Source organism: Etheostoma spectabile, chromosome 15 (assembly GCF_008692095.1).
Source record: "Etheostoma spectabile isolate EspeVRDwgs_2016 chromosome 15, UIUC_Espe_1.0, whole genome shotgun sequence".
In the NCBI taxonomy this organism is placed as follows: Eukaryota; Metazoa; Chordata; class Actinopteri; order Perciformes; family Percidae; genus Etheostoma; species Etheostoma spectabile.
Genome location: NC_045747.1, coordinates 7,170,213 through 7,196,891, shown reverse-complemented (window position 1 = coordinate 7,196,891; position 26,679 = coordinate 7,170,213). Strand labels below are relative to the sequence as shown.

General features: G+C 39.5%; 2 protein-coding genes and 1 long non-coding RNA gene across 3 annotated transcripts in view; 1 reads left to right on the top strand and 2 right to left on the bottom strand.

The window, feature by feature from the left end:
* LOC116702875 (uncharacterized) overlaps positions 1–1,621 on the bottom strand; it is a 4,667-nt gene extending 3,046 nt beyond the window's left edge. Inside the window, exon 1 of the long non-coding RNA XR_004335276.1 lies at positions 1,527–1,621. This is a non-coding gene — a long non-coding RNA (uncharacterized LOC116702875). The remainder of the gene's footprint in view (positions 1–1,526) is intronic.
* baiap2l1b (BAR/IMD domain containing adaptor protein 2 like 1b) overlaps positions 1–21,727 on the top strand; it is a 34,585-nt gene extending 12,858 nt beyond the window's left edge. The window contains 8 exon segments of the mRNA XM_032537385.1: positions 7,245–7,397; positions 7,760–7,915; positions 9,281–9,395; positions 9,916–10,132; positions 15,055–15,117; positions 16,145–16,367; positions 20,620–20,666; positions 20,751–21,727. Of these exon segments, the coding sequence (XP_032393276.1) occupies positions 7,245–7,397; positions 7,760–7,915; positions 9,281–9,395; positions 9,916–10,132; positions 15,055–15,117; positions 16,145–16,367; positions 20,620–20,666; positions 20,751–20,823 (1,047 nt within the window). The 3' untranslated portion in view covers positions 20,824–21,727.
* A 132-nt stretch (positions 21,728–21,859) lies between these two features.
* Positions 21,860–26,679, bottom strand: part of bri3 (brain protein I3) — a 6,326-nt gene continuing 1,506 nt past the window's right edge. The window contains exons 2-3 of the mRNA XM_032537387.1: positions 26,384–26,492; positions 21,860–23,219 (exon numbers count right to left, since the gene is read on the bottom strand). Of these exons, the coding sequence (XP_032393278.1) occupies positions 23,087–23,219; positions 26,384–26,492 (242 nt within the window). The 3' untranslated portion in view covers positions 21,860–23,086. The remainder of the gene's footprint in view (positions 23,220–26,383; positions 26,493–26,679) is intronic.

Sequence of the window (26,679 nt, the reverse complement as noted above, 5' to 3'; positions counted from 1 at the left end):
AATTCCCCCAAGAGCAAGTATTTAGTGTGACAGTGGTGAGGAAAAACGTCCTTATAGGGAGAAACCTCGGAAAGACCCAGGCTTTTGGTAGGCAATGTTTGTTGGGGGTGTGTTGAACAGTGGCAATAATAGTCATAATAAAGATGATGGAACTATGACTAGAAATAGTTGTCCTAATCCAAGGAATACTGCTGGGTGACAAAAAACATAAGTGCTCCGGGGAATAAGCTCTCCAGAGCTGGGTTAGTAACAAGTATTCCTGGGACATGGATGCACACAGATGGAAAAGGAAAGGAGAGAGGAGCTCAGAGCTGGTGCAAGGCAAACCTGAGCCAGTTCTATAAGGGTTGGTAGATGAATCTGAATACTATGAAGAGAAGCACAGAAAAGATGGGGTGCCGTATTCCACAGGAGAAGAGCCTGATAGCTGAAGACTCTGGCTACCATTCTACTTTTAGAGACTCTAGGAACCACAAGTAACTCTGCCTTTTGGGAGCGCAGTGCTCTAGAGGGACAATAAGGTACTAGGAGCTACAGCCCGACCGATAAAGGATATTAAGACCAATACGAATATTTGGTTATTTAAAAATCTGATAGTCCGATGTATCAGCCGACATATACTGTATTTTTAAAAAATCTAGAAGCGCATTACAAAACAGATTTCCCTAACATTAGTTATTTGTAGTTATTTATGACTTCTCACTAAAATAATCATGATAGTTTGTTTTATTGTCACAACAGAACAGAGGAACATCAAAATACATTAAAGTTCTGATAAATAAAATGCAAAAAAATACAAACTTAAGTTATAAAACTTAAATTCCTTTCAACAAAAACACATAAAAAAATGAAATCTGTGTTGCAATCAGGGAAGTTTTAGATTGCCCTCTGGTGGACAAACTATGCAACGCCAACATTTTGTCATGGTTGACAGTCCGTTTTTATTTTTTAAATATTAATTTATCAGATTCTGATGAATGAATATAAAGAAAACAATTTAAAAAAAACGGCCATTATAAATGCCTATACCGATATATCGGGAAATGCCTAATATTGGCCAATAATATCGGCCCGCCAACATATCGGTCGGGCTCTACTTTGAGCTCTTCAAGATATGACGGTGCTTGACCATTTAGATAGAGATGCACCGATTACAACTTTCTAGGCCGATTCTGATTTTTCATTGAGTTTGGCCTGCCGATACCGATTTTTGCCGATTCCAATTTCATATTTTCGTAATACTTTAAGCACACACAAATATTTTTCTATCTTATCTTTAATAGTACATTTTACATTTTGCATACAACATTTTTTTGAAAAGATGATCAATGCCTATAAAATAGAACTATATAAATTACACCTGGTGTGGGAAATTCACACACATCTAAAGTGCAATGTGCAAAGAACAATTTCCTGCTTTTCACATCCAATACCCAACTAAACAAATTTGATATATTTAGTAAACTAAACTTCTGTATGTATGAAAACAGGGAAAACGGGTAATGGCAATAAAATATTTTAATTACAAAAATAAAATGAATATAGCCTTGCAGTATAAAGATATTTCTCAAAACACACAAGCAGGCCTGTTTGAACGTCATCAGTAACGTTACCTGAAAACAGCGTGTAATTCCTTTTTTTTTAGCAAGTTTGCTTTATTTGTCATTGTGCATAAATATGAACAATACCAACGGGCTTATCTGCAAACGTTACGGTTACCTCGGAACAATCCAGCAAATAGACGGTACCCTAGGGTGCTGTTACCTGAAACAGATGATTTAACGTCACCGCTCATTCTGCACAGTTTAGCAGCAAAACTAAACGCTAAGGGAAGATTAGGTTTTTAATGTTGGTTTTGAGCGGTATGCATCTGTTAGAATTTTGTAACTAACTAGGCTGAGGTCCAATTGAGAATTAAGAAAAGGTTTAATGCAACAGAATGATGAAGATAATAAGACAAAGACAGTAACGCACAGACACCATAATAACACTGCAGCTGACAGCGGACTGATCGATGCTTCCCCTGATAGAGTCACATTAGACCAGTCCTGATCATTCTTAATCACACAGTTTTATCCCCTGCACCTTGGGGCGGTTCCTTTTCACCCGGTGCATTCAAATTCATTCTCATTGGTCCTTTGTTGGCATGGCAACATGCCGGCGTATCTTTGCTGTGTGTTTTGCTGTGTCTTTTGCAATGAGGAAGGACCTGCCTTCAAACTCTGCACCTTTGGGGGTCGTTTTTGGCCACAGATCAAACACATGCATATTTTCTAACCTGGCTGCATCATATATAAAACACAAATGCATTGTTTTCACAACGTTGTTTTTTAACTTTTTATAACTCGACACATCCCCACAAACCTAGAAAATGTTTAAAACAGTAACAGTAATAGAGCGTGTTGGAAGAATAAACAGCGTCTCCTGCAGCAGGGCGTCAGATGCAGAGGGACCAACTACAGCGTTCGCTGTACATTAACATTAGCTTCTTGTCTCATCTGGGGTCTGATAAACAGTAAATTCATCAATGTCAGTGTGCCCAATGCTATTTTCCAATATGCTGTAGCTATTAGTGCGGTTTTCTTGTTCCAGTTGTTCAGCCTCAGAGGGAAGCAAGAGCGGCTGACTGTTTGCCTGAGATCAGGAGAGCAGACTGCTCTGCAGAGCTTTTCTGACATTTCAAAAACCGCGGATGGAGCGGCGTTGTATGTGTGATGCTGATGTTGTGCGATGTTAAACATGTGGCGCCCGAGTGCGTATGGCCGATCACATGAAAACCGGCCAATCCCGGTTACCGGCCGGTCAATTGGTGCATCTCTACATTTAGAGTTTTGTAGGTCAAGAGAAGGATTTAAATTCAATTTTGGATTTTACAGGAAGCCAGTGCAGAGAAGCTAATACAAGAGAAATATGATCTCTTTTCTTAGTTCTTGTCAGAACACATGCTGCAGCATTCTGGATCAGCTGGAGAGTCTTAAGGGACTTATTTGAGCAACCTGATGGTAAGGAATTACAGTAGTCGAGCCCGTTTCCTTTGCTTCATCATCTTCTTTTTGAGAGGAGCAACAGAGTCTAAAGTTGTCCGTAGCGAGGCCATAGCATCATCTACAAAATTATTAATTTTGGAGGGACTAAAGATTGAAATGCTGTTGGATCTATATATATCTTCCTTAAATTTAGCTATAGCACTTTCTGATAGGCATATAGTATAGAAGCTTTTATCTAATTTTGTATAGTCGGGTAGTAAGAAGTAGTAATTCCGCGGAAATACTATTAAATCTTCAGTTTTTATGCCATTTGCCAGCACAAGGTTGAGTGTGTGGTTAAAACAGTGAGTGGGCTTATGCACACTCTGACTGAAACCAATTGAATCTAGTAGTGAGTTGAAAGCAATACTAAGGCTGTCGTTGTCAACGTCCACCTGGATATTAAAATCACCTACAATAAGTATTCTGCCTGATTTAAGGACTACATGATAAAAACTTAGAGAACTCAGATAAAAATTAAAAATATGGAGCTGGAGCTCAGTCAACAACAACATGTTGTATGTAGAAGATTAAGAACAAGGCTTTCAACAAACAAACAAACCAATTATAATTTAGTTGAGGTTTAGCATTAATTAAGAGGTTTGAATCAAAGATGGCTGAAACTCGCCCTCCCCGGTCAGAGCCTCTAGGAATTTGAGTATTATTATGACTGGGAGTAATGGCTTTATTTAGACAACATATTCTTCATTGCACACCAACCACAGTTTTGCAATAACCACAGTTTGCTTCTCAATGGGTGTTGATAAAAGGGTTTTCATTTTAAATTTTGACTCAGAAAAACAATTTACAGGTTGGCGGGAAGACATCACAAGGGTTAAAAGGCAAAGATGTTGGTGGTTAGCCATTGTCTCCGGGTTGGCGCAACTGCTGTAATGTGCACTCCCCGGTTTAGAGCCAGTGCTACGCTTCTTTCTGCCAGTCACCCACCCGCCCGGCTGCTCGGGGCCTGCAAAAGCTACAGTATGTTGGCCCGCACCAGCTACGGAGCCCTGGCTAGCTACGGAAGCACATGATTTTGATTCCACGGTGCGGAGCTGCAGCAAACTAGCGTCCATGACACGGGAGCACTGGAAGCGAGACAATACGCTTACCGTAAATGTCAAACACACGCATGCACAAACAAGCAACTACACAAGGAAGGAAATTTGACCAGTGTTGCTCGATATAAACTACTGTACAATTTTAACTATTCTCTGTATAGACTTAGATGCAAGTGCTGCACACTCGCCACACTTAATGGCTGCCGGCCATCAGGTCATAAACAGAGACCTGGACACCATGGAAATAAATGTGGACAATGCCATTTATAGCAACACTTTGCTTCTATTTCAAACACATAAGAAGAAGTATTTATTCATGTGGACTACTGAGACAGTTTGTTTGATGCAGAAATAGCTGAAACTTAAGTTTTCAGTTGAATCCCCAGTTAAGTGTGTCAGGTATCTTAGCAAAGTCCTACATTGTAACATGTCTTTGTTTCACTATTTTCTTGTCCCCCTCTCTATATTCAAATTTACAAAGGCACTGATACTTAAAAAAGAAACCCTTGGTATGGAAATATGATGAACTCTTTCCCTGTGGCATCTTAGAAATTATAGACGTCCTCCCTCCTGTCTCCTATATTCATCTCTCATGTCATTCATTCTTTTGTTTTCTCATTCCTCCATGCTCTTTTCCCACTATATTTATATCCTCTTTCACCTTCTTTGTTTCCTCTTTCCATCTCACCTCTCCGCTCTACCCCAACGTCAACGAGTGTTCACTCATTGCTGAGTTCACTTTTCTGATTTAAGGCCAGGTGTTAGGATTTGGAAACCCGACAGACACAGAGATAGGTCAGACAGACAAATAGACAGGGTGTTGAGGTTAAGAGGCAGGAGCAGATACAAGATACAAGACACTTTAAAGCCAAGAAACATGTCGTTCTATAAGCAAAGCAGAGATGGAAAATAAAAAAATTAAAAAATAGTCAATTGATTAAAGGACTCTTCAAAACAAAATAAGTGCAAGTTTTACCCTCTGTACATAAGATAAATAAAGATGAGATCTGTCTCATGTCAAATAGGGGAAAGTGTGATTCTTTTTTTTTTTTTTTTTTATTTAAGTTTGTAGTGTGTTTTTCTCTTTGTCTCGTCTCTCTGTTGCCACCCCTCGTAGGGTTTTTTACATTGCAGTATAGAAGGAACTTCTAGTTTATTTCTTTGCTTAGATAATGAAGAATGTGGGGCTGAAAACCGTACTCTTCACAGACTCTATGTCCATGCAGTTGGTCAGTTGTTAACACACATACCATATATACAACTGAGTCAAATACGTCCTGGATGTCAACAAAGCAAGACTATTCTTTGAATTAGTTTTGAGCAACATTAAAGGTAATTTAAAATTTTCAGTATGTGCCTATGGTCAACTGTACGACCGTACCTTGAAAACCCAATCTCACTTTGTTGTTACATATCATATTCTATGAAGATACTTTATAATTATGTTGCAGTACAGCTTGCCGTTAAAGCAGCAGGATATAAAATTTTAGTGAGGTCATTGTAAAAAAACAAAGGCAGCAAAAGAGACATTAAGGGATAACAACTGGGTAGTGATGGGAATAAGAGTGCTATTCTATTGCTGTGTTTGCTTTAGAAATTTGCATCTGCTTATTTGTTTACACGCAGCTACAATGATACGCCTGTTGTCATAATGTTGGGTATTGGACGAGATATTAACAACTCTAAATGGTTGGGTTGATGATAGGATTTCCTGGCAATATAGCAGTGGATTTACATTTGGCCAGACAGACAGACAACACATTTTTGACATAGATGATATCACCTCTGAGTTACTAAGCATTGAATGTAGACACAACGGTGTGTATGTCTTGTTTTTAGAAAACTCTCTGACTGTTTTTTACAAAAGTAATAAAAGTATTGTTTTTTGTATGAGTTGTTAGGGCATGTTAACACCCTAAGGAACAGTTATACAAACATTTTGGTTAATTTATTTTTGCACTCCATATAATGGTTAAACATTCTCAATCAAATTAACAAACACCATTTCATGTGCAATCTGTTTCTGGGCGTAGGTTAACACAGTAGATAACAGTGGAGAAATTTAAAATGCAAGTATTAACCCACCACAGCTTCCTTGTAAGTAAATCCCTCAGCGATTTAGTGAGGGTGTGTGTGCCGTTGTACCAACAACTGTTGCATGCCGATTCCAGGCACTTGGATGAGGATGACAAGATGACATAATAATATCTCACGTTTTAGCTTTGATAAGGAATCACGGACAAAATACTTTAAAAGGAGTCCATTTACTCTGATTTTTGTTGGGCGTTCTGACTGTTGTGTATTGTACTTTTAGTGGAGAGAATATATATATGTGTATACATATGTGTTATGTGAGCAAAAAAGAAATCATACAAATGTACTGCATGAGCCACAATGTAAATCCTATAAATTATTATATACTGGTAACATTAACAAATACTCACACCAGGGCCCTGGTAATAATCCTACATTAATAATACATTACAATACATATTGAATGTTGTTTTCTTTCCTGAAACAAGTCTTCTTAATTCAGTTCATTCATATTCACATTTACTAGAGTATTGTCTTTATTCTTGTTCACAAAATTGTATGAAATAAACCAAGATATTTAAGATGATTTTTTTATTTATTTTTTTAACCAAAGGTGAATATTAAATGATATAGAAAATACCTTTTCACATACATGCACAAGGGCACACACTAGCCTGAAGATCCTTTTAAGTAGCCTTCTGACCTTTTAATAATCTCAGGCTGTTGGTGTAGATAAGACATCCGCTCGGTACAACTGCCCTGTCTCCTTTTCCACCTGTTGCTCCATCCTTTTACTTAACAATAAATGCAACTTCATCTGTCAAAACAGTAAACACTTTTATAATAACCTCTTCCCCCTGCAAGAGAGAGATTAGGATAATCAGAAAGGAATCCTGCTCCTTTCAGATAATTTGCCTTTGTTGGGTTTGTGTATAGATCGCCAGTGAAAGGGACTAGACGGCTGCAAACCGTGTGGTCTGGAAGATAAGACATGATGATCTATTTGAGATGGTAGTTTGTAAGACAGTGGATGACAAGACAAACCAATTGATTTCAATCCATTTAAATTGGCTTTTTATATATTCTCAATATAATATGGTATTATATGTGTGTTTGTTGTCAGTGCCTGGAAACATTGACAAGCCGTCAGATGGACATGCAGTTGTTCATCGCAGACGGCTGTAAGGAGGCTTTGCTGGAGGAGAAGAGACGCTTCTGTTTCCTGGTGGACAAGCACTGCATGTTCTCCTACCAGTTTGCTTCCTTCCATGAAAAGGTACAAGTCACTCCTGCCTCTTCATTATCTTAGAATCAAGCTTTTCCTTGACTAAACACTTTGCTTAGCACTATCTTTATTTTAGACTAAATGTGGGGTTGAAATGACCACGAGAAATCCAAATGGGTCACCAAGATTTTTTTCAACTTTTAAGTACGTCAGATTATATTTCACAGAGAAAACAAATCAACAAATTAGAAAAAATAATTTAAAAAAAACATAAGAACATGTGATTTCTAAACCCACAATTTCAGGGCTCTCTATGCATCGTGTTACCATAGTGATGAAAATGCGTGTGCTGTTTCTACTGATTACTCATATTTTCTTTTAATATCTCTTCTTATGTCCTTCCCTGCTGACAGGCCAGAGACATGCTGACCGCAAAGCTGAACAGCTGGCAGGACCAGTGCAACGACGCCTCCGAAATGCCCGACAGCATAACGTCGATGATTGAGGGGCTGCGCACAACCGTTCCCATCACACCTCTGCCTTCTCCCTCCCCGTCACGGCATAGCGTGGTATGATGGGAGGAAGAAAGAGACAAATCAAGATGTGTTCTCATGCTACATATGCAGTCCTTTATCTCTGTTATGTGGTAGAACACAATCGCAAGATAGATTATTGAAAGATACCTAATGATCACAGAGTGGATTATAGGATTTCAGAGCACTTTGCTGGATAGATTTGCAAAATAATGAAGAGAGAAAGTGTTATTTAAGATGTGGAGTTGAGATAAATGCCTCATATGTTATGTAAAGACAAGTATGCATAAATATATGAATTATTTTTATTTTCAAATTTTGATCAAGATTAACTGCATTATTAAGCACAATGCAGCTTCACATGAATGTATCCCTTATGTTTACAATAATAAGTTCAAATGCCTCTTGTCTTTTACTAGATTGTAAACTCGTGCATCTTGCTAATGAGCTTTATAGGCTTTATAGGGTAATGTTTAGCTTTGGATGAGGCCACTACTGCTAACATTAAACAGTCAAATATAAATAACAGTACTTATGTCACACAAAGGGAGCCAAGAAATAGGAAGTGAACCATAAAATTGCAGCATCTTTGCATAATTTAGTCATAAAATCTAGTCTGGTATTCTTCAAAGTCCCAATAATGGACAAGCTGCATCTGCCTGAAATAGTAACATAAAACAATTGCATGTTTTGGTGTATTTGTTGAATTATTTGCTTGAACATTAAACAAAGTCAAGTTGGAAAAAGAAAAGAAAAAGTGAAACCTTGGTTTAAGTAACTAGTTAATTATTATTTTACAACAGTGACCTCAACCAAATTTTCTGCATGTGTGGATCATTGCTTGGGTGACGTCCTCTGTATTGGCACATGACAATGTCCACAGTGAAACCGTGTGATGGACGATAATGTGTCCGAATTGATATGAATTCATTTATATTCAGGCATCTTGCTGCCAGTGCCTTCTCACCATATTGGCCTATATTGGCATAAAGAAATGAGTGTGTTCTACAGACATTGGTGCGTTTGTAATTGTACCAGTAGCTCTCTTTCTCTCTCTCTCACACACACACTTTGTCTTTTTCTCTTGGGCACGTGCTGTCCAAAGGCAATATGCATAACAATCATCCAAACTGATGATTTTGAGAAAAAACGACCGTGTGTCCACCTGCGGTTGCTTACACAAAATACATTTAACAGAATCTGAATGGATTTGAGGCAGAAAACACTTATTTGTGTTATTAGTTAACAAAGAGTATATTTGTCTATTATAGTGACTTTGATGAAGGTCAGACTACATTTTATGGATTAATAATGCATTAATGTAGGTAATTCCAAAGTTTACTTTCTTTTTCTCTGCACTGTATACACATGCTAACATTATCATCAATTTTCTCATGGCAGAACATGTCCGCTCCCCCGGCCCCACCTCTGAAGGCTCAGACCAGTCCTCTGGCTAACATGTTCACCCAGGAGAACAACACCACCAGTGTAACCAGCACTACCAGCAACAGCATAGGTATTATGGCATGGAATATGGCATTGGTTTTCATCTGGCAACTCGTTCTGTGCCACTGTGGCTTTGAGCTTTTGAGAATTTCAGCTTTTATGTGAATGGCCTTTGTCTTGCCTAGATCAATAGCATATGCTCTACTTACTGTAGGTTGAGTACTTTTGTTTTTGCAGTTTGGTACTACTACTCAACTCTATTCCAGGATGAAATAAATGTTTATTCTGCATTATTTTTGGTTCATGCCCTAGACTTAGCAATGTATATCTGTCTGCCGGTTGGTCCACCTCTTTGGTCCACAACCATTGAATGAGTTGTCATGAAATGGCTTATGACCAAATACCTGCAAAACTAATGACATTCCCATCAGCCTCTGCTGTTCTTTGCGTCAATTGCTAATTAGCTAAATGTTGCATTGGCTCATAACATTGTGAGCATTTTAGGATGTTGATGTCACTAAGCTCTGGTCTATTATTGCATTCTCAACTGTTAATCTTCATCCTCATCTTTTTTCCTCCCTCCCTTCAAGACCACGGGAACAGCGAGGAGAACAATCTTGCCAGGTCTGTGTCTGTTGCCACTGGCCTCAACAATATAGTGAAGAGGCCGCGAATGCGCACCATCTTCCCCCACACTGCCGGCAATAGCAGCACACTGCTCAGCTTTGACGAGGGAGACATCATCGCCCTGCTCATCCCTGACGAGAGAGATGGGTGGATGTACGGCGAGCTGGAGAAAAACTCAAAGTGAGTCAAATCATACATGTTCTATATGTTACCAAAGAGTATGATTACACGTCTAATGAAAGGCATTTGCACATGCTGTTCTGTACATAAGGACACAACTACACGTGTGATGAACTACATGTCTGTGCACACCTTAACAACCAATAAATATCTCAGCTACCTTATATTTTAGGGAATATTAAGAAGACATTCATTTTTTGTGTCCATTTACCATAATCCCCTACACCTCATCATGGCCTTTATTATCAATTGTTTAAAATTGTTTCTCCATTCTCCTACCAGTTAGGTGATTGACACATGTTGGACTGCACTGTCCGATCTGGCCAGATGCTCCCTCACTTGATTGTAATGCTGAACATAACATACGCACATACATGCACACATACGCACACAGCTCTAGGCTTGCCTGAGTGCTGCCTGATCTGGAACTCTCACTGATAAGGAAATCAAATCAAAGTAAAGTATGGCCTGAGGCTTAGATGTACGATAGCGGATTGGAGTGAGGCAGAGAGAGAAGTTCAGAGTACCACCTGCTCTCCCTCACATACAGGCAACAACCAAGCCCACTCTACTCAGGTCTTTGATGTCTAACTTGATTTGATCTGAAGCCTTTGAAAGTGTTTTTGAATTTAAATCATTCATCCGGTTTGATCTTTACCACTATCAATGGAAATTACCTGGCAAATGTGTTTATAACTGATCAAGGGTGGAAAAGGAATCATTTCAGAGTTGCTTTCAAAAGTGAGGCTGCAGCAAAGTTAAACATTGGTCTTGCGACCTCACTGCCGCAAGCAGGGCGAGCTGGAGTGCCTAAAGGCTTAAAAAGTGTACATGATCATGTTGATAACCTCACAGCATCTGACGAGATGTCCTGCATGAGGTTTGGCTTTGATGCATTTGGGTCTCTCGCTGGGTTTCTACTTTTCTCTTATATCAGCCTTGATGGTGTATCCCAACAGCTCGCCTGGCAGCACCTTGACTGATTCAGATACCAACACACTATTGATGAACTGAGGGATGTATGTCAGCAAGACAGTTAGCGTTAAATTGCACTAGTAATACATTATACACCACAGCAACATTAGTGACCATGTGTATTATTATTATCATGGTCACTTTCCTTTCTCTACATACATTTGATCCCACTACCTTATCATACAAACAGCCTTGTTAGAGTTTCGCTTTCCCAGCCAGAAAGAAGCTGTAGGGCAAAGTGAACGTCTCTGGCTACGAGTACTAGTGAGTTGTCCTTGTGCAAGATGTTTTTTAACAGTTGTTTCAGTAAACCGGTTCACTAAATAAATACAAGCTGTTCTTAATATGTGTGAGATTGAGTGAGGTTTATTTTCCAGGTTCTCTTTTATCACAGGAAACGTTCATTCTTTAGACCAGATGTGCAAATATTAACATTTATGCACACAGAGTGACTGCTGACTGGCTACATACTGATTACGAACAATCTTGTACCATAACGGCACAATGACACGCTGTCCTTGGTCTGAACATGTGATAGAAACAAGCTGTGACTTGTTTTTCTTAAAACACATTTTCATTCCTATAAATGTGTTTTTAAGCTGAAAAAAAACTTGTTTTAATAAGCTCAAGGTGAGAAATTGTTGGACCAACTTAATTTAATAAAATCATTTGAGATTAACTTCATCATGTTCTCAATACAATTTTCACCTCCATCATGAAGTTATTTTGGTGTGTGTGGGCACGAACAAATGGCTGCTTGACTTTCAATGAGTCCTCCAGGAACATCATAGGTCTCTGAAGTCTGGAGATACTGACTCATGTATTAAACCATCCATCCATCCATTCATCCATCCATCCATCCATCCATCCATCCATCCATCTTCGTCCGCTTATCCGGTGTTGGGTCGCGGGGGCAGCAGCTCCAGCAGGGGATCCCAAACTTTCCTTTCCCGAGCCACCTCAACTGGCTCCTTTCGGCGCAAAAGGAGCAGCTGCTCTACTCCGAGCTCCTCACGGATGACTGTGTACATCACATTATCTCTAAGGGAGACGCTAGCAACCCTCCTGAGGAAACCCATTTCAGCCGCTTGTACCCTGGATCTTGTTTTTTTGGTCATGATCCAACCTTCATGACCATGGGTGCGGGTAGGAACGAAAACTGACTGGTAGATAGAGAGCTTTTCTTTCTTGTTCATCTCTCTTTTTGTACAAGAAATTGAATGATTCTCCGACCAACCTCCATCTCCATTGACAAGACCCCAAGGTATTTAAACTCCTTCACTTGGGGTAAGGACTCATTCCCTACCTGAAGAAGGCACACAATCAGTTTCCTGCTGAGAACCATGGCCTTAGATTTAGAGGTGCTGAACCTCATCCCAGCCTCATCACGCTCGGGTGCGAACCGATCCAGTGAGTGCTGAACGTCACAGGCCGATGATGCCATCAGAACCACACCATCTTAGGCCTGGCGGACATGGATTGCATCTAACGTCCATGGCTTGCATCTAGCGTCTCACGTTCATCTGTAAGATAGTAAGAATACAGACAACGTCCATGTAGGCTACTTCAAAATGGGCTTACCAAGTCTGTCCAGAGTCTTCCCCCACCAACTGACCCAACTCACCATCAGATGGTGATTAGTTGAGAGCTCCGCCCCTCTCTTCACCTGAGTGTCCAAAACACACGGCCTCAGATCAGATGAAACGATTATAAAATCGATCATTGACCTTTGGCCTAGGGTGCTCTGGTACCAAGTACACGTATGAGCATCCCTATGTTTGAACATGGTGTTTGTTATAGACAATCCATGACTAGCACAGAAGTCCAACAACAGACAACCACTCTGGTTTACCAACCAGCCGTCAGACACTGCCTACCAAGAGCCTGGGTCTGTCCAAGGTTTCTTCCTGAAAGGGAGTTTTTCCTTGCCACTGTCACACTGTTGCTTGCTCTGGAGGGAACTACTAGAATGTGTGTGGTCTAGACCTACTCTTTCTGTAAAGTGTCTTGAGATAACACTTGTTATGAAGTGAGAGCTACAATAAATAAAATTGAATTGAATTAGTTTAGATCAGGGAGGCCGTTCCTCCCAATCATGCCTCTCCATGTATCTCCATAATTGCCCATGTGTGCGTTAAAATACCCCAGCAGAACTATGGAGTCCCCAACTGGAGCCCCATACAAGACTCCATTCAAGGTCTCCAAGAAGGCCGAGTACTCTGAACTCTTGTTTGGTGCATACACGATCAACAGTCACTTTTCCCTTCTCGTCCACCGGGGTAAACTCCTACGTAGCGGGGCTCAGTCTGGGACTTGTGAGTATGAGACCACTTTGCCAAGGGAGACCCTAGCAGGAGCACAAAACTCCCAACAACACAGCCCTCAGGTTCATAGGGACACACAAACACCTCCACCACGTTAAGGTGATGGTTCACGGAGAGGATGTATTAAACCAGCACAAAGAATCATTCATGCTTTAAACAAACAAGCTCCAAATCGAGATAAGACCTTATCTAATCCGTGCTCTCAGTTTAATAAACGGCCTGCACAGATTCATAATCCGTGCTCTCAGTTTAATAAACTTTTCTCACAGATTCATAATCCATGCTCTCGGTTTTATAAACGTGAGCAAAGTTAGAAAGATATTCACAGATTCAAACTTCTGGGATCAATTACTACATAGCGAAATTATATTAAATCACGAATGACACATCTTTCCTAACGTATTAAGGTTAACAATGAGACACAAACAATTTTTTAGCAATACGAGCCGTCCTCCAACCTGGAGAAATAAGATTGGTCTCTTGTAGCAGTCGGCAGTGCTTAGGGACCATCTATAAACTACAACACTGACACAAAAATATCTATTAATTTAATGATTGAATAAGGTAGTGTCTCCAAACTTACTTCAATTATAACGTGTCTCTTCTTGTTGTACTACAGCACTTACTTTTGAAAAACAAGTTTGGAGACACAACCTTATTTAATCATTAAATTAATAGATATCTTTGTGTCTGTGTTCTAGTTTATAGACGGTCCCTAAGCACTGCTGGCTGCTACTAGAGACCAATCTTATTTCTCCAGGTTGGAGGACTGCTCGTATCGCTAAAGATTATTTAATATAATTTTGCTATAGAGTAATTGATCCCAGAAGTTTGAATCTGTGAATATCTTTCTAACTTTGCTCACGTTTATAAAACTGAGAGCACGGCTTATGGATTATGAATATATTTTTTCTCTCATTGATTTTATTTTTGTCTTTTTAATATATTTAATCTAGTGAAAGTATCACTTATTTATCTATTTTAAATGTATTATTTTTATTAAAGCTTTTAAATCCATATTATTGTGATTTATTGTCATGGTTTTTGTTGTTATATCTTTGGAATCTATTTGTATTAGTCCTTGAATATAGTTTTTATTTCATGCTGTTTTACAGCTATTACTATTGTTATAGCTTTTACATCTAGGTTATTACATTTCCATCATTGTTTTTGTCTCGCATGTGTTGGTCTTGTTTGTTTTTGTCTTTTCTGTTGTTTTTACTGAATATACTGTCTTATTATGGGCTTGTCAGCCATCTGTGAAGCACTTTGAACTGCACTCCCCTGTATAAAAGGTGCTGTACAAATAAAGTTTGATTTGTTGTTAGGATGACAAACATCCATCAAAATAATCAATAAGGCATATAAGTCAGAGGCTTCCATTTATTAGGGTGCATATTTTGTGATGAATTTCAGCTTTTTGCTACCGTAGCTCCATAGGCATACCTTTCTCTGTCTCTTTAGGTCAAGAGATGGAGGCAGAGGGCAGGGCTCTCTGCTAATCATTTAATGAGGCTTTCAAATTGCTGTGCAGTGAAAGCTGAAAGGCCGGCTGGCAGCAGGATAGACCACAGATGTAATCATCCCTAACTTAGCTTCTATCTCTTTGTCTCTGTCTTGCAGGAGGGGCTGGTTCCCTTCATCTTACTGTCGTCCATTCTCCGAGCCTCTCGTGAATAACAACAGGTAAGGAGACTCCACGTTCCAGCCACACACACACACACACCAGCTGGTTTCATGTGGCAGCCAACTGTATTGTTGGCAGTTTTTCCTCTAGTTACTCCTCTTCGAGTGATAACCTTTCTAATCCTATTGGGGACTCCACCATTCCTCAACCTTTAATTCCTGTTGGGCTTAAGTCACATTCTGTTTTCAATACCCTCAATCGTTTAACCATGTGAAGCTTCTCTTTCAGACTTGGGACCAATTTAAACAACAACTTAAAAACACATCTGTTCAGCTTAGCATACCCAATATAGTTTTCACCTTATCCAGGTGCTATTGTGCTTGTATTAATGTTTTCATTAATGTTTTGTAAGCGGGCCCTTTTGGTTTCTTGAAAGCCCCAATGAATTGTACTATTATTATCATTATTATTTCTGTATTTCAACACTGTGTTGTGTTACATGACGTAACGCAATATGTGGGAGGAAACATTGATAGAAACCAGTGATTCGTAGTATATTTTGCTCATATAAATAATGTGTAACCACCAAATCTGTGTAATTGGAATTAATCTGAAATTGGACTTTTCACACAAGCTCAGCAAAACATCAGGAAACAGGATGTTTTGTGCTGATGAATGGATTTTGTTGCTGACGAGAGAGAGAGAGAGAGTTCAGAAAGTCGACTCCAGCCGTTTCTTCAAAAAGACTAATCCCTGTCGGATTAATTTATTAGATCTTAATGTGCTGCACCTCCTACAGAGAGACTGGCAGCCAACTGCTACAGGAAGTTGAAACTATAACCAGCGCTGGGGGACACAACAACACACACATTCTTCCTTTCTTTTGTCTTTAAGGAATTTTTCCAGATAACTTTAATTTTAACATCATGCCTGAAAATCTTTAGAATTAACCATTCCATTAGTAACCCTAAACTAAAAGATACAGCCCTCAAAGATAGAAATACAGGAGCACACAAACATGCCAGGAGACTTATGCAAATAAGTTTAATTTAGCCCACCCCTCCTCTTCCTCCTGCTCCTCTGCAGTGTGTCTGCTGCCCCGTACCGTAGTAAAAGCGTGGTCAACCTCCACCATCAGGACACAGAGACAGACGAGGCAACCATGGTGCTCCCCCCAGCGGACTACTGTGACGTCCCGCATGGAATCGCCATCAAGAACAACACCAGCATTGTCCCCACAAACAACCACCACCACCACCACCACTCCCCCACGCCCTCTGCGGTCTCCTCCTCCTCGTCTGATAACACGGTCAGTCCTTGGGTTTGGGAACTGGCTATGTCTGTTTATATCTCACCTGATACTTACTGTATCCGCAGCCTTATCTTAACTGATGGTGTGTGTGTGTGTGTGTGTGTGTGTGTGTGTGTGTGTGTGTGTGTGTGTGTGTGTGTGTGTGTGTGTGTGTGTGTGTGTGTGTGTGTGTGTGTGTGTGTGTGTGTGTGTGTGTGTGTGTGTGTGTGTGTGTGTGTGTGTGTGTGTGTGTGTGTGTGTCAGATGAGCTTTTTATGTCTGCCTTGGAAACAGAACCCCATTTTGATACACTTTGTGTCAGCTGACGTACACATTAAAACTTTAGTAGTGAGTTTGCTGTAGGTAAAACTTCTACGGTGTGGATGTCTCCTGAACAATTGCATGTGAGCACATATTGACGAGTGGTTGTTCAAGGTATTTTAGTTTTCTGCTTGCACAGGCAATACAGATTTAAGGCTTTTTTTACATTAATAAATCAAAATACAAATATCATTTTATCAAAGAAATATGAAAGAAGCACACAAAATAACAAAAATTAAAATATTTCTTGACTCAATATGAAGCAAAAGTGGTACATAATGTTGGAGAATGTCTCATTTGTTGTAAATAAAGACAGAAATGTGCTTACTGTTTGTTATATGTGCGCCAATTGCAAAAGGCACCTTTACTGAGCAGCTTACTTGTATTAAAACCTTAAATCAGGTGGATTGGAAACTTGGGGGGAGGGGGGATGTTTTATGAAGGCTACTGCCAGATTTACTCCAGGAAACGCTTGTTTTCCAAAATTGCGGTCCTTTTGCTGGACTTGGTTCATCCTCACATGGTAGTAAGGGATGAAGACAGAGGCTGATTATTAGAGCACAGCTGTAAAGAAGATTGCCTTCGTTTTAACAATGCCCGGTGGGCTGATAATGAGTCTCCTGGAGTCTCTTTTCCAGTAAGCGGCAGAGACATTAGGATAGAGACGAGAACATAATGATGAAACTTTCTAAATCTCAGCAGTAGATGTTTTTGAATATGTCCATTATCACAAATGGTAACATATAATCATTCTTATCATGTTATTAATGTTTTTTTTTAAATTATTTATTATTATTATTATTATTATTATTATTATTATTATTATTATTATTTCTTCAACCACTTCCACTACCAACTTGACCACAGTCATTACTTTACGGATGTTCTCCCGTTTGCATAGCATGAAGAGCAAGTTGCGGTTTTTCTTTATGAAAGCTTTTGTAGTTTGTCTGTTTTGGAAATATGTAAATGTGGTGTGGCTCTTCAGGGACAAACACACCTGCCCTGTCGGCACGATCACATACACACACTCCACACTACATTACTCATCATTGCTTTTCTAGTCTACCTGAAGACTTCTGATCAGGTATATATGATATACTTAAAATGTATAATGTATAAAATGTATTTATATAAATGTATAAAATGTGTATTTTATTTCAAAAGGAGGTCAGTTTCTGTTGAAGTCTATGAGAAAGTGACCCACTTTTCACTTGATTTATTACCTCCGTAAACATTTTCATACTGTGTTTATGGTCTCAATGGCTAGTTTGAAGTCTTCTACTACACAGAGTGAGGTTCATTTTTTGAATTATGGTCTTGTTGATTTGAAAATCTGTGATAAAGCAAGGGGTGTTTTAGGGCGTGGCTATGATGTGATTGCCAGTGAAAGTGTGTAACGTAACATAGTGTAAGCAGCTCCTCACTCACTCCTCCCACTTGTCTAACATTATATCCATAACCAGGATGGCTGCGCCCGTAACAGCAAACTCGACGAAACACAGCAGATCTCCACAAACCAATGGGGGATGTCACATGTGCTCTGTCCACTAATTTGACAGTCAATGTGTAGGACACGGCCTGTTTACACCAAAACATATAACTGGAAAGGAAAAGAAGAAACTACGCACTCTGTTTGTGTGTGTGTGTGTGTGTGTGTGTGTGTGTGTGTGTGTGTGTGTGTGTGTGTGTGTGTGTGTGTGTGTGTGTGTGTGTGTGTGTGTGTGTGTGTGTGTGTGTGTGTGTGTGTGTGTGTGTGTGTGTGTGTGTGTGTGTGTGTGTGTGTGTGTGTGTGTGTGTGTGTGTGTGTGTGTGTGTGTGTGTGTGTGTGTGTGTGTGTGTGTGTGTGTGTGTGTGTGTGTGTGTGTCGGACTGGGCACTATGATGGAATTCCACTCTGGGGGAACCCAATACCCAGATTCCCTCTTTGTCGCTCTATCTTCATTCTTTCAGTTACTCAAGTAATTTGTCTGTTTATCTCAACATCTGCAAACTTGTCTCTCCATCTTCAATGCATGCCACTCCATTCCTATTTCCAGAGAAAGTACTGTAAGGGTCAGTTCCACTGAAGTGTATTCTCCATTCATTGTTAGTGACTCATAAAAACTCTGCTTTCAAAACACAGAGATGTCATAATAGACTTGACATAATAGACGGTTAGAGTGTAAAACATGTAATCTGATTTATGTTCCGCTCAGTGTATGAGTGGGTGGCTGAGGCTGTGTGTTGGTGTGTGCACATTTGTGCATGTGCTTTTCAGTATGATAAGCATGCTTCTCAGGTGATAAACTGAATTAATGTGGCCGCTAGGTAAAGTGTGTTTGCTCTGCATTGATATTAGGAGAAAGTCCTGTATTACTGTATGTTTGTTTGTCAGACAAGGAAAGGTGAGAAGAGCAGAGGAGGGGAGGAAGGGGAGAGGAGCCTGTAGGGCGAAAAAAAAAAATGCACACTCACCGGTTCTGTGCTTTTCGTGAAAGAAACTTACAAGAATGATATTATATATTTAGAGGATGGAAACAAACAGAGATAGAGAATGACATGAGAGATTGAGATCTACAGAGAAGTTTAAAGATTAGTTTGACCTTTATGCTGAGTATCAGTGAAAAGCAAAGTAAAAATAAACCTGTTAGTGTCGATACTCAAAGTTTAACCAAGCAGAACAGACAGTGGTGAAGACATTCTTGGTTCCCTGGCTGAGCTGTGAATTAGCATGTTCACCCTACAAGTGTATTTAAAACTGCAGTCATTATTCGACAAAAGTAGAGAAACACTCTTTGAATTTTACTTGCAGATTAGATTAGTTGACGTGAATAAAGAAGCTTGTCTTTTACCAGCCACCAATGTTGCTGCGTGATTTGTAATCCAAACATCTGTAAGAGGGGGACAGATGTGAAACTCTTCATGTCATGTGGGGAATAAGTGGTCACAGTGAGAGGGACAGTGCCAAGACTGAAACACTGGACAGACTCCGGTAACTCCAGAGCTGTATATTAGAGATCTGTTTATCAACGGTGCTGGGTCACTCTAGCCACTTCTGACCTCTTGTGGAAGATCTGCAGTACTGCAGGTTAAGAACTGGAAGAAAGGGCCCGCTGTCAGAAAGATCAATAATTTATCTTCAGCAATTGACACTGACAAACATTAAACAAAGCATTGGCTGTATCCAAAATCACTCCTTCATTTACTCATTTACTACCTATAAAATAGACTGTTATATTCTATATTGGAGTAAATTGAGATTTTGGACATTTAGGATTCATTGCCATTTTGTAGGAGCATTCACATATTTTTCCAACTTCAAATAAAAGTCACTGAATTTAGTACACTAAGTATGCAGGACACAGCCTGTACATTTCTGTTGTGCTTACAGGATAATATATTCTAATTGCAACAGAAAAGAAGGAACTATGGTGTGTGTGTGTGTGTGTGTGTGTGTGTGTGTGTGTGTGTGTGTGTGTGTGTGTGTGTGTGTGTGTGTGTGTGTGTGTGTGTGTGTGTGTGTGTGTGTGTGTGTGTGTGTGTGTGTGTGTGTGTGTGTGTGTGTGTGTGTGTGTGTGTGTGTGTGTGTGTGTGTCTTGAACAAAATCCTAATCTTGTATGTTGAAATCTGCCCTACACCTTGTCTGTGTTCAGCTTCAGTGGAACTGACTTTGGCCTGTCATGAGAGAACTTTTTTATGATCATGAAACAGACTTGAATTTCCAGAAGGTCCAGATTCCACACAGATTCCTTTCCCACGCTTTTGCTCACACTTCTATTTATTCAGTGTCCTATTCAACTTCAAACTTCGGCAGTCCAAAGTGTGTGTGTGTGTTTTACTGTTAACTTACAGTATACTGTACATCAAACACAGCAACGTATATGATTGAGGTATTCATATTGCAAATTTGTCATGGGTTTTACTGTGTGACTCAGAGATAATAGTGAATCTGTGTTTTCTCCACAGGCAATGCAGCCTAATGGCACTTCACGACCTCCGCCAGCTTACCTTGCGTAAGTCACATAAGAACACAAATTAGATGATCTGCCTTTCTCTCAGATGGGTACTCATCACTTATTTCTGCTGTGTTTTTACAGAGGAGGAAACCCATTTGCCACAGTCAGGCTACGTCCAACCATCACCAACGACCGCTCCGCACCGGCCGTCTGATCAGTCCACATTTCCTCACACCCTCCACTCCCACATCTCGTCAACATTTCTGTGTCATCTACCTTGTGCGTGCAGCTCTGCCCTATCTTTACTGTTCAGCTATTCCTCATCTGGATGGAACCAGACAGAACTTGGCCAGCACTGAGAGGAAAAACAAATGCCATTTGAATCCGGGATCCCCTTACTGCTGAAAACTCTCACCTGGAAGTATTTTGGGAGCGTTTTATTTTACAGAACATATGCTCATATATTTAAGATATACATATTTCCTATGTCTACTTTTGTCCCTCTGTTTGTGGTGGTGATGTTTAAAGGACCACATTCTTACCTGCACTTGAGAAATGGATGACTAAAAATTGTCAAGAAAATACTGCAATGTATGTATGCTGTTGTTGTTGCTCGTTCATTGTCAAAATTACTGTTGCCATAGGACAGTAGAAGAATGTACTTTGGAGGACCTCTGCATTTCACCTTTGGGTCCTGATAAAAATGTTGCAGCTCACAGTCGATACTAAAATGTTGACTGTTGTAAGGAGAGAAACATTCAAACACTTAAAGACGGGCATCCAAAAAACACACAAATGATCTCTCTCTCTTGTATATACATTTGTACAACAGATGCTATAGTGTCTTTGCCATCTAACTAAACTTTTTGTAGAGCGAGACTATCATGGAGACAAGACTTTGCCTTAATGACACATGCATAACTACTGTAAAAATATTTAACTGTTGTAATCTTTAACTTGTGGACAATTGCCTCATCTTCATTGACAGTGCAGTAATTTCTGCTTAAATCATTACACATGGTATTTTAAGACTACAGTGTGTGTACACTTTTGTTTTCGGCCCACATTACAACATTGATAGAACTTGCTGTATGAAAAATAAAGATTTATTTCTTCAATTTGCTGTTTAATTTATCTTACTCAAGTAATGGACACAAAGTGTCTTTCTGAATGTTCTTATATGTTCCTTTTGTTTTAATGTATTTAATGTCCATCTGTTTATAAAAGAAAAATCAAATCAAGTAGTCAAACCATAAGTAGCATTCATTTTTAATTACAGTAACTCATATATAAAAAGTAAGAACCTCAATCATAAGAGCGTGCGTAGTGTGTTTTCAAAAGCAAGAAGATATATATTTTTTGGAATCACTCCCACTCAGTCCTCTTTTTCTTCTGCCGTGGACAGTTATACAACATCTTGCTACGATGGAAGACGTAGACACAGAGATACTGCAGATGCAGGGACATAGACATTCTCGGTTGATTGTCTGGTTTGGGAGGAATGGGGCAGGGGGACTTCACAGAGTACTAAGATAAAAATTCAGAGACTATACACATAATTGAAAGATTTCTTCAGCTTCCTCAGCATGCTTTCCCAAAGCGAAACTCCTCACATTAAAAGGAGTCTGCGCTTTGACATAAGAGTCCTCTTGAAGTCCGAACAGTGATTGAGGTTGTAAAGTCAAGGGCGTTTCAGATTGTATGTACCTGAGGTCTGCATTGGCCCTGGAAAAACACAACCCAGCAGAATAATCATCAAACAAACTGTCAGTGCAAATATGGCCCCAAGAAATAATATCAACAAAAAGACAAAATGGTGCAGGCTCTCTGCCTGAGACAAGTCCATTGTTTCAGTTCACGTCCAAAAATCTTTACACGTCTTTTTCTTTTTTAAAGACGTTTCTGTTATTCTCTGTCTGACGAAAAAAAAAAAATAATAACTAAAAACAAATAAAAGGTTTACATTTCTGGAAAAGGCTATTACATCAGTGATCTATATGGATGCTGTGTTGAGTACAATATTAAAAAGCATAAAAATATGTATGCAGTTGGCCAGCAAAGACAAAAACAAAGAAAAACCTGAGCATGTGTCTCAGTTAGTTCTGGCTTGAAAAAACAAAGGAATATGCTCAGATCATTAGATAACTGAGCTAAATCTACAGGAGAAATCCTGACTGATGGAATCTCTGATGATCACTCAGCATTTAGTGAAGGCACTGATGACAGCTGGACACATATGCTAGAATATATCCTCAACTAGCAGACGCAAATAGACTCCCACAGGTGCCTCTAATAAAACATAAATTGTGGTAATATCATCTTGATCACTTGTTGTACATAACATAATGGGAACAGCAATGTGCAATATTAAGAAAAGACAACAAAATAAAAGACAGAAATGCTGGATTGTGTGTGTGTGTGTGTGTGTGTGTGTGTGTGTGTGTGTGTGTGGGAGCACGAGCTGTGGTTTGGTCCCCCTAGCCAAAAGTGGCGCCACAGTTGGGACACCTTCTCTGACGCAGTGCAAAGCAGAAGAGGAGACCCAGGGGGAAGAAGAAGATGGCACACATGATCCCCAGGCAAGTGAAGTCATCCTCCAGGACACCAACTCTGCCACACACAGACATTACACAGAGACATTAAAAAGAAATAAATGACTGAATACACTATATTAGATCTTACGCACTGACTCGAGCAGCGATTTTCTCCCGCACCAGTTCCTGCTATTTTACAGCCGCTGTGTTGTTGTTTTTTTTAACTAAATACTGTACATATTCAACCTCGCTATGTGCGCATGAGTATTTCAGCCGACCAGTTTGTTTGTGGTTGTTACCACGGTGAATTGTAGTACCATGGTTCCATTCATGCTGCCTTTTAATTGGGGTGGTGCACGCACATAATAACCAATTCAAATCCGCCGTTCCGGATCCAAAAACTCATCCCCATCTTAGGGTTTCCCATCTCAGGGTAGATCAACTCAGAGATCAGGGTTAGACTCAGAGTTTATTAAAACTCCTTCCTGAAACGGGCCCCAGGCATACTGGGTACAGGCTCAGAGCTCCTGGATCACAACTTCTGTATGAAGTGACTGTTGCAGTTTCTTGTTGGAAAGCTAAAAATAAAAAAAAATAAAAAAACACAAAAAAGACACAAAACAACCACAGAGACCAAAATACACAAAAAGACACAAATGAATGAAAAACAATGACAAATAGACACAAAACAACCAGAGAAACAAAACTAAGACAAAGAGACAAAATATAAACACAAAGAGATACCAAAAAACCAACAAAGAGACGAAACAACAACAAAGAGATGCAACCGCCGCAGACACATTGTTTGTAGTCGTTTTGTGTCTCTCTCCGTCTGGGTGTCCTGCTCCTCTGTAGGAGGGATGGAGAACCTTTTACATGCCTTTGTCCAGGGGCCTGTTAGCTGTAGGCTGCTATTTATTGATATAGTTTCATATCAGAATATGTTGGGTTGGTTAAACAATGTAGCTTAATTATGTCAGTTAATGTTATGTCTGCTCGAAGGATCTTGACAAGAGAACTAGGTCCGAGCATTATCACTAGTGATTACATTTTCCTATCAACAGTTTACTGAATGCTTATTTGCAGTCTCTTTATTTTCTGAACCATATCTGGACATGAAAACTGAAAACTGAAAGAAAAAAACTGAAAGTTGAATTTACTTATTCTTGATTTAAATTAGCTGAGGCTGAAGTGTGCAAAAATGTGCTTTTTCCCCCCATTTTCTTCTGCCCCCCATATAGCTGTATCAGATGTAAAGGTTGCTAAGCATTTGCCTTATGGTACTTCTTGCAAAAAAGTTAAAATAGCTTTGGAAAAAAGAAAGTAGTTATTGCCTTATTTGACATGAAAAACAACAATAACAAATGATCATCAGAATATCAAGTAACTTGTTTTGAAAGGGGAGTCTTAAAAGCCTTGGAGCAGCTTTAATCCAGAGTCACGATGAACAAAGTGCTAACCACAGTCTCATGACTGCACCACGGCCAGTAAATCTGCTGGAGGCCCCAAGAAGGAATTAACAAATGCACTGTAATCAAACTAGACCCTAAACTCATGGGAAATAAAAAGCTGCTTTGGAAAGTGCTTACTGTCATGCTATGAAAGAGTGTCAGACAGCTATGGGGGTTTTGACTTTTAGGGTGTAGATTAAAACAGAAATAATCTTGATAAATAGACCTTAATTACACCAATAATATTAGATTCTGCTGCAGTGATTACCTGGGTTCAACCTATTTAAAACGATTATAGCTCCTAAAACAAGACATGCTTATATTAGGGTTTGGTCTACCATGGCACCACACCATGTGCTGATGTGCCATGTCGTAAATATTTGCACAAGGTATTTGTACACTGGTGCCAGGTACCGTGGCTTTCACTGACCAAGGAAACATGATGAGGAGGCCATGATGCCAATTCTGACTAAAACTATACTAGCCACACTTGTGAATGTTTTACATACTGTGGACATACTAGGGCTGGGTATCGGTACCTTTGAGGTATTGACCAAAACAACCCATTAAGTAGTATCAAACCTTCTCCTGTCAAACAATACCTGCATTTGATCCAATTTGTACCTAGATCTAGAAAAACACTATTTGTATGGTTTTTCTAACAACCAATCACCACAAACGTTCTTCAATTTAATGTGACGTGTGATTGGTCCGCTACCACAGCAGCTGCAACCCATACAGTCTTTGGTGTGGTGAAGTTGAGTGCAGTGTATTTGTAGTTTTTTATGATTATTTTAATAAAAAAATGAAGTACTGGTATTGGTGTCGGTATCACTTTAACCCTCATGTTGTCCTCGGGTCAAATTTGACCCATTTTCTTTTTCTTTTCTTTTTTATCACATAGAAATAAGTAAAAATAATAATAAATGTCAACATTAGAAATGTCAAATAACTTAAAAAAAAAACAACATAAAAGCACCCACATTGAAAAAGCGACAAAAAATGTCAGAAAAAGCGATAATAGTGTTGACAAAGATGGGAAGACAACACAAGGGTTAAGGGTACTGGTACTGGTATTTTTTTAAACGATACCCAGACCTAAGACATACGGAACACACTGGTGTGTATATTTTAAGCTGAACAGTAGTGCACTTGCAGGGTATTCATTAACGTGACAAATAAACAATCCTGCTCTGAAATGAAAAGCTACACAACCAGCTTCCTTACGTCCCTGGATTAGATATACATTATATGTTTTTATTCAAACGCAACCATTGGATGGGAGGACATATGATTTCCATTTGCTGTTCTTGTAAACTGTCTTCTATAGCCACCTTGACCTGGGCCTTATCCCAGTCGCTTGTTTGATGCTGAAATCACATTATGTTGACAGTATGTTGACTCAAGCACAGTTAAACCAATGTAAAAACATCTTTCAAAACTGAAAGTCACATCCGCTTGACATTAGGTCACACAGTAGCAACAATGAAACAATGAAAATACACATACAGATAGTCGCACAGAAACTGATGATCTTCGCCTCAAAAAGAACTGTGGTCAAAAACCTGCTAAGTCAGAGTGAGTGTGGGTTATGGGTCAAGGTTAACCACATGCTAATCTACAGACCTCACTGTCCTTTGTGTACCTTAATATACACTCTAGTATGTGTGTGTGTGTGTGTGTGTGTGTGTGTGTGTGTGTGTGTGTGTGTGTGTGTGTGTGTGTGTGTGTGTGTGTGTGTGTGTGTGTGTGTGTGTGTGTGTGTGTGTGTGTGTGTGTGTGTGCTCACCTGCAGGCAGGGCAGCCTCCCACCACCACTACCGACGGTTGTATGATGGTGTAAGTCCCTGTGTAGGGCTGCTGGGCTATGGCAGGGCCCATTTGGGCTGATGGAAATCCTTTGGTTGACAGAAGGAAACAAGATACATGTTATTGTGGACATTAATTTAAATAACTACATCATTTTTTTTTAAATAATTATACAAATTTACAAAATCATGTTTTGATTTGTGTGACTGTGTTGTGAGTTGGGGATTCAGGGGTTTATTTCACTGACACTCTCAGGCCATATTGGATTTTTTTTTT